Genomic DNA, 16,709 nt, shown 5'->3' on the forward strand with positions numbered 1-16,709 from the left:
TGAATGAATGGCTTGCAGATCAAAGACCTGAGGGGATCTAAATACAGCTGACTGATTTTCCCCTTCCACAAATTGACATGATGCTTCCTGTGTCCGAGCCAGCAAGTGTATTGCCCAAGTGAGTGCCAAAGCAGTAATGCTTTTTCACTGCCTCTGTCTGGACTGCTCTCTAGCTTCCAGACAGAGGTCTGTTCACTTCGGGGCTTCCTGACAAGGGTCTCTCTTCTGGGGGCGTCTGTGGAGGGAATCTCTTTATTTAGGGTGTGTCGGGAGTGGGGGGGGGGGGGGGGACACCACTATTTAGGGAGTCTCTGTTGGAAAGGGTTCCACTGTTTAAGAGTTTCTGGGGGGAGGGGTTGAGGACAATAGGTCACCCTCGGACTGTGTGGTGGGCTGAATGCGCCAGCCATGGGACCTCGCTTACGGGCTGCCCGTTCAAAATGGCTGGCTGGTAGCGGGATTCCCTCCCAATCCTTGGCATGCATAACAATCATTTCCTCATTTGCGCTCCCGATCTTGTGCAATTCAGCTCCGGTAGGAGAACAACGTCTCACAAACGGAGATTTTCACCCAAGATAAATAATTGAATCAAATAATCAGTACTCTGAGAACAAAATGTTTTTTTTTGGATTGTTCTAGCACAGAGCAAGCACAGCCATGATGGGTTGATGCCTTCCTACTATGCCAGAATCCTTTATGTTCTACATACCTTCATGTGTATTTTCATGCTTGTTGGTTAAATCTGGTGCTAATCCTTTGATTTTGCTGGGGAAAAGAAAAGTATGCTCATAAGATTGATAGGAACTGGATGACATTTTTTAAACAGGTTGAAAGAACATTCAAAAAGCATTTGTTGCACTTGAAAAATATTTTCTGTGAATATTTCTTCTTATTAACTTTTAACATTAGAATTACTACTTAAATCGAGACTATTTTACTGACTTGCGACAAAATTTCAAATGTGATAAATATCTACAAACACCAGTGACTCAGCTGCGCTTTGTTACAATGTTCCTTTGTTTTCAAACTACTGGAAACATACTGAAAACAATTATTTTGTGGAACTTTTTTTGGAATAAGGTCATTCATTTCCACTGCAGGGATAGACCATTAATCAGTCAAAAGATTGTGTTATGAGGCCTTGGTCTAATATTTTTACAGGTAAATCTACGGCACTATATAGGGAGTTCAGCATTGCTGCAAGTGATATTTCCCGCCAAAGAATAGACAGGAATTCTCCTGGCGCCCCTGGAAAATTCAATCCTCAACTAAAACCAGTAAAAAGAAAATGGCCATTCATCTCATTGTACAACGTGGAAGTTTGCCGTGAACACAAAATTGCTCCAATTGCTTCAGCAAACATCAATGTAATAAATTGCCTGTGCAGTACTTTGGGACTTCCTGAGGATGTGAAAGTTGCTTTATAAATACAAGGGGCGGGCGATCTACCGGCCGTGTCCCGCTGGACATAAGACGAGCGGGCCGGTTAGATAGCTGCAGAGGCCAAAATTGGAAACCATGTCTGCCGCTGATTGGTTTGTGATCTAACTGGCCATCTCCTATTGGCGATATATAAATCCCGCCACAGTATGGTGAGAATCCAATAATCACCAATTAAGATCATCCCATTAACGGGAAGGATTCCCATGATCTAACTGCCTCCCCAGCAATCAGTCACACAGACAACATTCAGTATACCTTTTTAAAAACGTGAAGCTAGCGCAATAGAAACATAGAAAATAGAAGCAGGAGCAGGCCATTTGGCCCTTCAAGCCTGTTCCACCATTCATTATGATCGTGGCTTGTCAAGTTCAATACCCTGATCCTGCCTTCGTGCCATATCCCTTGATCCCTTTAGCCTCAAGAGCTATATTTAATTCCTTCTTAAAATTACACAACATTCTGACCTCAACAACTTTTTGTGGTCGTGAATTTCACAGATTCACCATGCTCTGGGTGAAAAAATTTCTCTTGCCTCAGTCCTGAAAGGTTTACCCCTTATCCTCAAACTATGACCCCATGTTCTGAAACCAAAGAGAAAATGCTGGAAAATTTCAGCAGGTCTGGCAGCATCTGTAGAGAGAGAAAAGAGCTAACGTTTCGAGTCCAGATGACCCTTTGTCAAAGCTGCCAGACAGAGAAAATGGGAAATGTTTATACTGTGGAGTGAGAATGAAAGATGAGTCATAGCCACAGAAACGTAGGGGATTGAGTGCTGATGGCAGTCCTCAGAGAGAACAAAAGGTGTGAAAGGCCAAACAGCAGAGAAACTAACATCAGAGGGTAAACTCTGACAGATGTCGATGTGAGGGGAGTGGAAGGGGGAAGCAAAGGGGAGGAAGGGGAAGGAAAGATGGATAAGATATATATATATATATAAAGAAAGACAAGAAAGAAAAAAATGGTAAAGGATATTTAAAATTAAATGGGATGAAAACAAATGGGTCGAGGTGGGGCTGAGCTAATCATCTGAAGTTGTTGAATTCAATGTTGAGACCGAAGGCTGTAGCCTGCCTAACCGGAAGATGAGATGTTGTTCCTCCAGTTTGCATTGAGCTTCACTGGAATATTGCAGCAGGCCAAGGACAGACATTAGGGCATGGGAGTGGAGCCTTAGTTCTCAACTCCCCTACCGTCGGGAACATTCTTTCTGAATCTATCCTGTTTAATCGTGTTAGAGTTTTCTCAGTTTCCATGAGATCCCCTCTCACTGTTCTAAACTCCAATGAATATAATCTGAACCAACTTGGTCTCTCTTCATATGACAGTCCCAACACTTCACTCCCTCCATAGCAAGAACATCCTTCCTCAGATAAGGACACCAGTACTCCAGGTGTGGCCTCACCAATGCTCTATCCAATTGCAGTATTCCTACAGTCAAATGCTCTCACTATGAAGGCCAAAATACCGTGTTTGCCTTCTTTACTGCCTGCTGTACCTGTGCACTTACTTTCAGCGACTGATGCACGAGATCTTGCTTAGTATCCAACTATCTTAATTTACATCCAAATAATCTGCCTTCCTGTATTTGTTACCGAAGTGGATAACGCCACATTAATCCACATTAAACAACATCTGCCATGCAAATGTCCACTCACTCAGCCTGTCCAAATCTAGCTGAAGCATCCTCCTCTCAGCTCACCCTTTCCCTTCGAACATTGTATCATCTGTAAATTTGGAGATAATGGGCGTAGTTCGCTGGCTGCATTGTGCTCGAGCGAGAGAATGCTGGGGGGGGGCCTGCGGGATGCACCCAAGTCCCGCGAGGCGTCGGGATCGGAGCTCCGCCCAAAATAGGAGGAACCAACTGCGCTCGCTAAGTAGGTCTTAACCGACTTAAGGTCTACCTACGCGGGATGTCCCGGCCTCCCCAGCTGCAGCACGCAGCCAGGCGTCAATCAGTACTGGTCCACACGAATATGGACCAGGCGGAACGGCACCCGGGGAGTTTCCTTGGTGGTCAGAGATAGTGCAGGGTGGCCTCCTGATTGTCCCCCTGGAACATGGGCTCCTTGGCTGTGCCCAGCTGTCACATTGACGCTGCCACCCTGGCACTGCCAAGGTGCCCAGGGGGCACTGCCAAGCTGGCTGAACACTTTGGGTGCTAGGGTGGCAGTGCAAATGTGCCCAGGTGCCAGGGTGGCACTGCCCTGTCTCTAATTTCTCTTGTAAGCCCTTGGGGGTATTCTTGCACCAAATAGAAATAAACAACTTTTGGAGTTCACCCATTCGTTCCTTTAACGCCTGTCCACTGTCCTTCCTTTCAGTAATGTTTCCCAGTCAGTCATAGCCAATTTATGCCTCATATCATCATAGTTACCTTTATTGAGGTTCAGGACCTTGGTCTCAGAATCAACTAACTCACTATCAACCCTGATAAAGAATTCTATCATATTATGGTCAGTCACCCCCAAGGGTTCTCTCACAACTAGATTGCCAACTAATCTTTTTTCATTGCACAACACCCAATCCAAGATTGCCTGTTCCGTTGTTGGTTCTTCAACATATTGGTCCAGAAAACTATCCTACATACGCTCCAGAAATCTTTCCTCTATAGTATTGTGACTAATTTGACTCATCCATTCTCTATGCAGAATAAAGTTACCCATAATTACAGATGTTCCTTTATCACATGCATCTCTGATTTTCTGCCTAACGTGGGTAGCTCCAGCTGCTGCCTGTCCCACTGATCACCCACGTGACAGAGCCCCATCTGTGGCAATATTGTGAAAGTCACTTCAACCCCCGCTGACCCCGCACAGCTGAAGGCTATTGCGAATGGAGAATTGGCAATTGTTAGCGGGGAGCTGCCGGGCGGGATAGTCATTTGTAGCGTGAAACCCGTGGGGCATCATTAAGTGCCTAATTAAGTTAGATACCAATGACAGCCTCGCAGTGTCGGCTGTCAGGAAACACCCAGTATTTATCCTCTCGATATCACACTCAGAAACCTTTCCATTAGATCGTGCCCATGCTCTTTCTAAGCTATATTTATGCTCTTGGTACAGAGCTTTACATGCAGGATAACTTATTGCAAATTTGTGCACACAATTTGGCATCAACATCACCACCTTCCCAAGGGCAATTAGGGTAATGAATGCTGGTCTAACCTGGACAGCCACATCCCTTGAATTAATTTTTACAAATCCATTAATTTTTGCATGGGAAAGCAATCCTAATACAATGGGACAATAATAGGAGCCATTCACTTTCATCTGCCACCTACTGAGTTCCAATCTTCCCTTTTGCTCAGTATGAAATGCAGTCTGGCAATTTGGAAATTCCATAGTCTTTTTTGCCTTAAACAAGAAATGGGTGGCATAGTGGTTAGCGTTGCTGCCTCACAGCACCAGGAACCAGCGTTCAATTCCAGCCTCCAGTTTCCTCCCACAGTCCAAAGATGTGCAGGTTAGGTGGATTGGGCATGCTAAATTGCTCCTTAGTGTCCAAAAGGGCTAGGTGGGATTACTGAGTTACGGGCTTAAGTAGAGTGTGCTTTCCAATGGCCGGTGCAGACTCAATGGGCCAAAAGGCCTCCTTCTGCACTGTAAATTCTATGATTCTATGAAATGTGTGAATTCTCAGATGGTTGTGAATATTCATATTTAGTTAGGTATTCACCTGAGACTTGATATTGACTGTAGCTCAAATGCCAAAGTAATTGCAGCAGCCATTTTAATAGCTTGTTCCTGACCGTTTTTATAAGTATTTACTGAAAGTTCGTACTAGACTGGGCATGGCATCTATCAGAAACACACTTTTTCCTCTTCATTTTAATCTCGAGAGAACTCTGGATTTGTTCATTCAAACTTTCCTCTTTGTCGGAATATATCTTGGCTGTGACTGAACTACCTCTTCTTGTTCAGGTTCTGGTTTTTTTCTGCCAACCTCAGATTCTAATTTATTCAACCCAAATCCATTCTTACCCCATTGAAGTTCGCTTTCATCCTGTTAACTATTTTTACTCTAGATTGTTCTTTGTCTTTTTCCATAGTCATCCTAAACCTTATGATATAATCATCACCGTCACCTAAATTCTCTCCTACTGATACTTGACCCACCCCATTCCCAAGAATCAGGTGTAGCAGTGCCTCCTTCCTCGTTAGACTTGAGGGGCACAAACATAGAAAATTTTCCTGAACACACTCTAAGAACTTTTGCCCTTTTATGCCCTTTACACAACCACTATCCCAGTCTACATTTGGATAATTAAAGTTCCCCATTATAACTACTATAATTATTGCACACCTCGCTGCAATTTGCTTGAAAATATGTTCCTCCCCATTCCTCCTACTGTACACTGAGAAATATAGTTGCACTTTTATTGTTCCTTGGCTCAAGCCAAATAGATTCTATACTTGCACCTCTGGAACTTCCTCTTTCTGCAGCATTGCAAAGATTGTCTAGATCAGGGGTGGGCAAACTTTTCCGTGCAAGGGCCACATTCAGAAATTCACAATTTTAAAGGGCCGCATAGTATATTAAGTAAAATAATTAATATTTAAAATAGCCAAAATAAAAGGTTTTTAAAGAAAAAAAAAGCAATTAATTTTTATTAATTAATATTTTAAAGTAGAAACTTCACATGAAACACATGTTGTGCCGAGCAATGATCACCCTACTCAAGTCAACGTATCCACCCTATACCAGTAACCCAACAGCCCCCCAATTAACCTTAAAATTAAAAAACATTTTTTTAATGACTTGATCTTGGTGGGCCGCATAAAGACCTTTGGCAGGCCGCATGCGGCCCGCGGGCCGTAGTTTGCCCACCTCTGGTCTAGATCAATGCTGCCACCCTTCCACCTTTTTTTATTTTCCTACTTTTCCTGAACACCTACCCAAGAATATTTAACATCCAGTCCTGTCCTTTTTTGAGCCAGGCCTCCATTATAGCCACATCATCATATTTCCAAATGGCAATCTGCACTTGGAATTTACCAATCATATTTACCATATTCCATGCATTCACATGCATGCAATGTAACTCTGATTTAGTCTGCATTACTTTTTAGTTTACTCGGATCTCACATAAAAACCTAGTCTAGTGCCATCCATCTCTCCCAATATTCAGTGCATCCTGGTATTCCCATCTGTTATTGCCCCTGGTTTCCACACTCGTGCTAAATTAGTTTCAATACTCCCTAATAGCACTAACAAATCACTCAAGGAACTCAGTTCCCGCTCTATTTAGGTGCAACCCATCTTGCTTGTACAGGTACCATCTGCCTCAGAGTCAGTCCCAATCGAAAGCCCTCCTTTCCTGCATCATCTTTCCAGCCATGGAATTATCTGATTTATCCTCCTATTTTTGTAGTCATTTGTAACTGGAAATAATCTGGAGATTACTACTTTTGAGGTTCTGCTGGTCAATTTGCTACCTAACTCCATAAATTCTCATTGCAGGACCACATCCCTCCTTCTGCCTGTGTCTTTCATACCAATGTGGACCACAATTGCTGGCTATTCACTCTCCTTCCGCAGGGTGCTCTGTCACTGTTCACTGACATCCTTGACCCTGGCACCTGTCTATTCCCCTAACTATTGAATCGCCTATCACGACTGCTTTTAAAGTCTTCCTTGTACTCCCCCTGTACAGCTGAGCCATCCCTGGTGCCTTAGACTTGGCACTAGCTGCAATAGTTTGAATTGGGGTTATGGTAGCGCAGTGGGTGGCACATTAGCATAGTGGTTAGCATAGTTGCTTCACAGCTTCAGGGTCCTAAGTTTGATTCCCAGCTAGGGTCACTGTCTGTGCGGAGTCCGCACGTTCTCTCCGTGTCTGCGTGGGTTTCCTCCGGATGCTCCGGTTTCCTCCCACAGTCCAAAGATGTGCAGGTTAGGTGGATTGCCCATGCTAAATTGCCCGTAGTGTCCAAAAAGTTTAGATGGGGTTACTGGGTTACGGGGGGATAGGGGGGAGATGTGGGCTTAGATAGAGTGATCTTTCCATGGGTCGATGGGCTAAATGTCCTCCTACTGCACTGTAAATTCTATGATCTGTGAACTTGGCTGCAGAATTTATATTTACCGACCAGAGATTAAGGTACCCCAGTTTCTCAAATACTGATCTCTTGCTGATTTAATGTTCGAAAATAATTAATTGCCGAAGATTCTAATAGCAACAACATTTAAAACTGATATTGCACTCCCATAAAAAGCTCCTGTAGCTGTGTTTCAAGGTTCCGAATTAACACAGTCAATGCATTCAGAATACTGGTGGGGCACCTGCATGCAGTCAGTGCTTGTCAGTAGCCGTCAGAAAGTTCTGACTTAGAACTTTCTTCTTCTATACAGGAAAATAGTAAAGAGTTAACTATTACTTGTTAAACCAGCGTTTTTAGTAAGATATGAAAATCTGTGATTTGCTCCTCCCTAACCCAAAACAATTTCTCTAAATGATTCCAGGAACAACTGGACCTAATTTAATGACCCATTTGTCCCTATTGCAGCCATATTTAGGGTCACACTGTTGTTATGTCATTTCAACACAGTTTTAAAACATGAAACATAAAGGGTGATAACTTTAGCAATGTAGACAGATATAGCTTTCCATGACATTTAAAGTTAAATGTTAATTAAATAAGTCACTTTCCTTTTTGGCACATTAGGTGATTTATGAAAATGCTAGTTTTGACTTTTCAAAAGATTTAGTCTGATGGTATAAACTTTTCACCCCTTAATTGGGTTAAAAACACTGCAAATGCACCAAAAATTAAAAACAATCTATTAAATGATCCTCACCGACTTAATTTGGCTTGCTTGTGTCTTGGTTTCTCAGCCAGGTATTTTGCACGACAACTGTTGCACATCAGGTAGTATGGGCTTCCTGTGCCACATTCTCCTCCAAACCAACCATCAACATAGGCTCCATTGCTCCGATATCCCATGTGACCTGCACTCTCGCCACAGCCAGGATGATGTCTCTTCATATGATTGTTGAACTGCATTGTATGAGTATCACACAGTTCACAAATAACAATCTCCTCTGCATCCGAGCTGTCCTGGCACTGAATGAATTCACAAAGCAATTGGTAAGTATAAAAAAATGCCAGAAAATCTACAAATTCTTCTCAATACATTCAATATTAATGAAATGAAAAGTTTGCATTTATATAGTGCTTTTCACAACCTCAAGACATCCAAAAGTGCTTTTGATGTTTAATCACTGTTGTAATGTTGGAATTTGTCAATTTGCATAACAGCAATTTGATAATGGCCAGATAATTTCATGATGTTGAGGGATAAATATTGGCCACGACACAAGGGATAACTCCTTCGTTATTCTTTGACAGTGTTGTGGAATCTCTTATGTCCACCTGAAGGCAGACTGGGCCTTGCTTTAATATCTCATCCTAAAGATGGGACTCAAAGGAAGCAAGTTTGCTTATTCAGCAGCCATCCTCCTGAGTTTGTGTAATTTTATTGTCTTAGATGCTCAATTTTCCACATCTGAGCTTTTCAACATCCTAGTTTCTCGACAGAAAGTAGGAATGGCTCAGGAAGACATTCAACATGGAGCACATTTTTTTCTAAATTTGTTCCTCTATCCAACACTGATAGTGGGAGTCAGGAGAAAGAAGAACAAGGCAAAGAAAATTATGATTTCTTTTGGGATGAAGATCAGGAAGTAAGGTAAATTAGATTATGCTGCAAAACAAAAAGCAAAATTAAAGTTAAGAAATTATGGGCTAATTCTGCAAGTCCGGTGGGAAGCTGCAGAAACACGAATCATGGTTCAAAGATAGGGTGACAACAATCCTTCTTCTTGAAGCATGACTCTGCTTGAAGCATGACTACGGGCAGCACGGTAGCATGGTGGTTAGCATAAATGCTTCACAGCTCCAGGGTCCCAGGTTTGATTCCCAGCTGGGTCACTTGTTGTTGGGTTGTTGGGTTACGGGTATAGGGTGGATACGTGGGTTTGAGTAGGGTGATCATGGCTCGGCACAACATCGAGGGCCAAAGGGCCTGTTCTGTGCTGTACTGTTCTATGTTCTGTGAGCAATGAGATTACTCGTTTTCAATGAACTCCATTGTCTGCACATGACAGCCACCATATTCTGCTAGCCTCCTTCCTGGATCTACCTCTGCACCGGCATCCTCTGCCATTGAGAAGACCAAGTTATAATGAACCTCTGTCACACACTCGCGAAGGAAGACTGATCCCTTCGACATTGGTTTCAGGCTTGGACTTATGTTAATCAATCTACCATGACCGAGAATTCAGATCCTCCATCATCCTTATGGATCTTTGAGTTAACCTACAACACTGCAGCTATCCCTCATGGAGAGAAATCTCAGAGCATGGGAGGGATGAAAGGGTTTTTAAAATTAGAAATGGCAGTTACTTTTTTCCCCAGATTGCCAATCAACACTCATAAAGCCACTCATGATATGGAACAATGGACACACAAACCTAATCAGTTAGAAGAAGGGAGAAGGAATTCAACAACATAAATAAAAGTTTTGTAATTTTACCATGTTAGGCCAATCCATCATCTCAGAGAACCACATGCCCTGTGCTTCATTTTCAGTACCACATTCAGAAGGAAACATATCTTCAACAGAACCTTCAGATAATGGATCCTCAGAAAAACAGAGCTCCAACTCTCCATCCAGATTGCGGTCAGACATAGCATCAGCTTCCTGCCACCCTGCAGTTCCATGCTCCCTTCTTAATGATGGTTGTACAAGCTGAGGAGATCTAGATCCTTTACAGAATAAACATTTTATAAATTTACTCATCAAGAATGTGAAATAATTCCTATTGAACAGAATTGAACAATGGTGCACATCATTTACGATGTGTATTCCACAATTATCAACTTGTAGCATTTGAAACAATAACATAAAACCATTATAGTGACAGAATACACAATAGGATCACTCAGTACCCACATACTGAAAAGGTCGTTTTATCTGAACTAAATCTATATTTTCTCTTTACTTGCCATATGTTAGATTTTGCCAGTCATCTTGGTTAATAAGCAGGTGGCATTCAAAGTGGGGAATATAGAAGCGGACCTGGGGGATAGATATGTTATGGTTAGTGGGAAGCTGGAGGGAATGGCCTTGGTATTGGTAAATAGCAATGCACCAAACTGGGATGACGTTGAGTTTATTAGACGGGGACTGGGGAAGATCCCAGACCTAGATTCACATCAATTGATTATGGGGGGAGATTTCAATATTGTCCTGGATCCAAGGCTGGACCAGTCGAGTTCCAGGTCTGGGAAGGTATTAGCTATGGCAAAGAAGCTCCGGGGGTTCATGGAGAGCATGGGGAGAAGGGGGGGTGGGGATCCGTAGAGATTTGGGAGGTCGAGGAGTAAAGAGTTTTCATTCTACTCCCATGCGCATAATGTCATGTGAGAGTACCTTTAAGAAATGGGTTTATAAATGGGTGTGTACATAAATATCTGTAGTGAGAGTACCTTTAAGAAAACGGTGTTTATTACTGCAGTGATGTCAGAGAGTTGGTGGAGCTGGGCTGTCTGTTAGCTTTTTACTTTTGTTTTTGAGCAGGCTGTAGTGTGTTTTGTTTTCAGTGTTGGAGCTGAAGCCAGACCAAGCAGGTGTTCTGCTGTTCTCTCTGCCATCAAAAGACTATCTCTTGATCATTTGGTGAATTCAGAATTATAAATGTTCTCAGTAGTGAATGTAAAACTAATGTGCTTCTGTTGAAAGGTGTTTCTTCTGTCTTCTGGATGTTGTTTGGGAAGTTATTAAGGATTACTTTAGTGCATTCTTCGGGGGTTGTATTTGAATTAATGGTTGCTAAGATGTTCACTGTATGTTTTAAAAAGGTTAACTTGAGTTCATAGGATAAACACTGTTTTGCTAAAAAATTCTTTTCAATTTCTGCTGTACCACACCTGTAGAGTGGGCCGTGTGCTCCCCATACCACAATCTATTAAAAGTTGTGGGTCAGGGGAAGCCCATGATACACTTTGGGGTTCTCTAAACCCTGGCCATAACAATAAGGTCTATTCCCAGATAGACCTCTCTGTGATGGATAAAATGCTGCTGGCTGAGGTGGTAGATGCTGAATATTTAGCAATAATGGTGTCAGACATGCCCCACACTGGGTGGACTTGCAAGCTAGCAAGGGAAAGGCCCAGATGTGGGGCTGTTAGCGGAGGAGGAGGTATGTGAGCGGGTGAGGAGGCCATTCGGGGATATATAGGGATCAATGAGATGGGTGAGGTTTCGGCGGGGGTGGTTTGGCAGGCACTGAAGGCGATTATCAGGGGGTAATTCATCTCAATTCGGCCCATAAGGAGAAGGCGTGCGGAGTTGGACAGATTGGTAGGGCTTTAGAAGGAGCATCAGAGACTGCAGCTGGAATTTGGGCTCCTGGCCACAGCTAAGGCGGAGGGACAGCTGAGAAGGGTAATGGGGGTGGTGTATGAAGGGGCTAGTTTAGCACAGGGCTAAATCGCTGGCTTTGAAAGCAGACCAAGGCAGGCCAGCAGCACAGTATAATTCCCGTACAAGGCTCCCCGAACAGGTGCCAGAATGTGGCGACTAGGCGCTTTTCACAGTAACTTCACTTGAAGCCTACTTGTGACGATAAGCAATTTTCATTTCTTTTCATTTTCATTTCAATATGGGGAAAAAGCCAGCAGGATGCTGGCGCACCAGCTGAGGAAACAGGAGGCGGCAAAAGAGATTGGGAAAATGAGACATCTAGGAGGGGATAAAGGTGATTTTGGATCCGGAGGGGTTAAATTATGTGTTTCGGGAGTTTTATAGTAAAATCGGAACCCCCAGCCGGGGATGAGGGTATGAAGTGATTTCTGAGAGGGCTGGAGTTCCTGAGGATAGACGAGGAGTTGGTGGAGTTTCATAAAATGTTTCCCGGGCTGTTGGGGCCGTTCTTGGTAAAGGCTTTTAAGGAGTCAAAGGAGTTGGGAGTGCTCTTCCCAACGTTACTGCTGGCATCGATTTCCCTTTTTTTGAAGCAGGATAAGGATCCAGAGAGCTGTGGCTCGGAAAGGCCAACCTCCCTGTTAAATGTAGATGCACAATTGCTGGCAAAGATCTTGGCCACATGCACAGAAGATTATGCGTGTAATAGGGGAGGACCAGATGGGATTTGTTAAGGGTCGACAGCTGATGACCAACATTAGGCGGCTTCTAAATGTAATAATTATGCCTGCAGAGGGGTGCAAGGTCGAGGTGGTGGTGGCCATCAGTGCAGAAAAGCCTTTGATCGAGTGGAGTGCAAGTACATGTGGGATGTTCTGGGAAGGTTTAGGTTAGGACAGGGATTTGTGGATTGGGTCTGGTTCTTAGATAAGGCACCGGTGGCAAATGTAAAGACAAACTGGGTTCGATCAGAATATTTTATTGTGTCGGGGGACGAGACAGGGGTGTCCACCCTCCCCACTACTGTTTGCCCTGGCCATAGAGCCTTTGGCAATGGCACTGAGAGCATCGGACATTTTAGGGTGATAGTGAGAGAAGGATAGTGGAACATAGGGGGCGCCATGTCGCGCGCAGTCGTCGTGGCGCCGGTGGGGGGCCAGTGAAAGAGGCCCCCGTGGCTTTTCTCTGCCAGCAGCTGGCTGAGTTCCTGTCGGCGTGGTTCCCATGGTTCCACCTGGTGGGCACTCGGAGTGGCGGCTGCGCACCCAGTGCGTGGCCGCCCTGGTGGGGTAGGGTGATCCGTCACCGGGAGGGCCCTCCAGGACGGCCAGGGTTACAATCGGGGGCCACCGATCGGCGGACGCGCACAATCTGGGGGGGGGGTCCTATATTGTCGGGGCCGGCTTGCTGTGTGGGTCCACCATGACGCACAAGGTTGCCGCATTGATGCGCGGACCCACGGCCGGAGGTGCAGGGCCCCGGATCGGCCGCCAGAGCTGCGTGGACTACTCTGGGGCTTTACTAGCCCCCTGCAAAACAGAGAATCACTCTGGACTTTCTCCAGGAAAGTCCAGAGTGATTTGCATCCATTTTCTCGCGGATGTGGGGACATAGCCCCATTATCAGAGATCTCTGCCCAGGATCTTGCTCTATGTGGGTGATTTGCTCCTTTATATAACAGACCCGTTTGGGGGGGGGGGGGGGGGGGGAAGGAGGGGTGGGGGGGGGGGGGGGGGGAGGGGTGGGGGGGGGGGGAATTGCAGAAATTATGGGGATACTGGAGGAATTTGGTCGGTTCTCAGGTTACAAACTGAACATGGGCAAACGTGAGGTTTTTGTGATCCAGGCAAGGGGGCAGGAGAGGAGACTGAGGGAGATGCCGTTCAAAGTGGCGGGAGGGAGTTATAGGTACCTGGGGATTCAAGTGGCAAGGGATTGGGGTTAGCTTCATAAACTAAATTTTATGGGACTTCCGCAGTTGGGACGTGCTCCTGCTGTCACTGTTGGGAGGGTTACGGGCTGTGAAACTGACAGTCTTCCCAAGATTGCTGTTCGTGTTTCAGTTTCTTCCAATCTTCTTCCCAAAGGTATTTTTTAGGAAAATGAAGGCGGCGATCTCGGGTTTTATATATATGGGCCGGGAGAGCCCCAAGGGTGAAGAAGGTCCTTCTTGAACGGGGGGCGGGGAGGGAGGCTTGGTCCTTCTGAAGTTTATTAATTACTACTGGTGGCTAACATATCGATGGTGAGAAAATGGGTAGTGGGGGAGGGATTGGTGTGGGAGTGAGTGGAGGCGGCATCTTGCAAGGGTACAAGTCTGAAGGCTTTGTTAAAGGCACCTCTGCCTTTCTCGCCGGCTCGGTACTCCACAAGCCCAGTGATAGTGGCAGCCCTGAGAGTGTGGGGGCAATGGAGGCAGCACATGAGACTGGAGGGGGCGTCGGTGTTGCTAACCGCCGGTTCGCTCCCGAGGGGCTGGATGGGGGCTTCAGGAGGTGCAGCGGGCAGGGATTAAGAGATTTGGAGATCCCTCCATTGAGGAGGGTTTCCCAAACGTGGAGGAGCTAGAGGAGGAATTTAAGTTGCCAGGTGGGTATGGTTCTGGTACCTGCAAGTACTGGATTTTGTCCGGAGGCAGGTTCCGAGTTTTCTTCACCTCCCACTAAGGGGACTACAGGATAAGATGTTGTCTGAAACAGGTATGGGGAGGGAAGGGTCTCAGAAATATATAAGGAACTGATGGAGTGGGAAGGGGTCCCAATTGGGGAGGTGATGAGGAAGAGCTAGGAGCAGGGTTGGAAGTCGGGTTATGGGAGAAGGCCCTGAGGAGTCAATGCATCTTCATCGTGTGCCAGGCTTAGCCTGATCCAGTTCAAGGTGGTCCGCAGGGCTCATATGACTGTGGTCCGGATGAGTAGGTTTTTTGAAGAGGTGGAGGACAGGTGTGGGCGGTGTGGGGGAAGTCCTGCAAATCATGTACACATGTTTTGGGCGTGTCCAAGGTTGAGGGGATTTTGGCAGGGATTTTCAGATGTCATGTCAGAGGTCCTGGAAGGGAGGGTGACTCCGAGCCCAGAGATGGCAATATTTGGAATGTTGGAAGATCCACGGCCCAGGTGGGGAGAGAGGCTGACGTTTTGGCCTTTGCCTCCCTTAAGGCCCGGAGACAGGTCTTGCTGGGATGGAGGGATTCAGAGCCTCCAAAGTCGGGGGTTTGGGTCTGTGACATATCAGGGTTTCTTAGGCTATAGAAAATTAAGTTCACCTTAAGGGGTTCGTTACAGGGGTTCGCTCAGAGGTGGCAGCCATTCATCGACTTCTTCAAGGAAAATTGACCGTCAGCGGGTGTGGGGGGTGCTTGGAAGTGATAATTAAGAGCAGGGTATCTAATGTATGAGTAGTTAGGGTTTAGGGCTGGGGTGTGGGTATGTTATTGTGGGGTGTTTGCTTGTGTTGAATCTCTTGTTTAAAATGAGGGACAGAAGTCTGTCTTCCCGTAGTGGCCCTGATCACAGGAAAAGCATCGCATTGCCGCTACTGGCATTGAAATTCTGTTTGGTGAACGGCTTTTAAATGAAAGCAAAATGAGGCTGTAAGCAGTCTTCTGGCCAAAAGCGGCATTAGTGACGTCAAGTGCCCTGTACATACATGCTTTTGGCACAAAATCATGGAGGAGAGCTTTTTCCATTTTGTAGCTGCTAGCAAGGAAGACCAGTGGACTGTGCAGATGGATCATTCTGTTACAAGGAAGAGATGGGCAGAGACACAAATGGGCAGTGTACCAACTGGCCAGGATCTCACGTCTGAATCTGCAGGAAAGCACTGCTCAGGAGAATCCACAACAGGATAGGACAGTGCTAGTGTTAGCACTGTACAGAACTCCAGAGACTTTGGTTAACAGCCTATAAAGAAGAAACATAACTTGGGAACAAAGATGATTTCCTGAGGTATGGTTTTGTCAATTGTGCCAATGCAAATAAGGATGCAAAGCTCATGTGAGTTATACGCAGGGAAGCACTGTCAAATGAGGGGAGATGTTTTAGGTTTTGAAAGAGAAGTGATGGGTGAAAAATTTTGTTTGTGGTTGAGATCCCAGAATCAGTTTTTAAACTTACAGCTGACTCCAAATGAAAAGACTAAGGTGTTGTGCCTGACCTGTGACAGTACATTAAAAACAAGCCAACAGCCCATGAGACTGTCAGAATTCTGGAGTAGCATCTCCCAGGAGTATCCAGTGCTGAGTAAAACAATCATTTTGTTACTATTGCCCTTCATGACGACCTACGTGTGCGAGGCTGGATTTTCTGTTCTTACAAAATGAAGGTGGTGCAAAGGAACTGGCTGAACTCTGTACAGATATGCGCATTGCCCTCTACTCCTGTGAAAGTAATTGGAGTGAGATCGTGAGGACCAAGCAGGCTCCCCTTTCGCATTAAAAGTAAGAGAACGCAGCGTGTGTCGTGAAGGTCAGCGGCGTGGGTCCTGAAATTCGTCTGGTTGGCAAAAGTGGGTCTGGGAGAGAAGGTTCGAAGAACACTGGTCTACATGACTCTGGTTACAGAGATGGGGGTGAAACATGATGACCCTCACATTACGCCAATGGGAGAGTTCAATTTGGACCATTTCCAAATAAGGGATAAGGAACAGTCAGAAGGGGAGATAAAAATTGGAATGTCAAAATCTTCATTGGCACAGTTTTACCATGGCGTCTTCTTCTCAGATACAGTTCAATGCCATGGCACCTCAGAGAGAGAAGAAAGGCATCATGTGTGCAGGCAACACTCCAGGAATTCTAGGGACAAGAAACTTTCATGCTGTATTCATTGTTTTCCACT

General features: G+C 45.2%; 1 protein-coding gene across 3 annotated transcripts in view; it reads right to left on the reverse strand.

The window, feature by feature from the left end:
- The window catches only part of LOC119962749 (probable E3 ubiquitin-protein ligase HERC1), a 594,360-nt gene that overhangs the window by 222,635 nt on the left and 355,016 nt on the right, over positions 1-16,709 (reverse strand). For all 3 annotated transcript variants that reach the window (XM_038790765.1, XM_038790766.1, XM_038790764.1), the window contains exons 45-47: positions 9,982-10,214; positions 8,245-8,510; positions 710-765 (exon numbers count right to left, since the gene is read on the reverse strand). In XM_038790765.1, coding sequence (XP_038646693.1) covers positions 710-765; positions 8,245-8,510; positions 9,982-10,214 — 555 coding nt within the window. The remainder of the gene's footprint in view (positions 1-709; positions 766-8,244; positions 8,511-9,981; positions 10,215-16,709) is intronic.

This window comes from Scyliorhinus canicula, chromosome 3 (genome assembly GCF_902713615.1).
Source record: "Scyliorhinus canicula chromosome 3, sScyCan1.1, whole genome shotgun sequence".
Classification (NCBI taxonomy): Eukaryota; Metazoa; Chordata; class Chondrichthyes; order Carcharhiniformes; family Scyliorhinidae; genus Scyliorhinus; species Scyliorhinus canicula.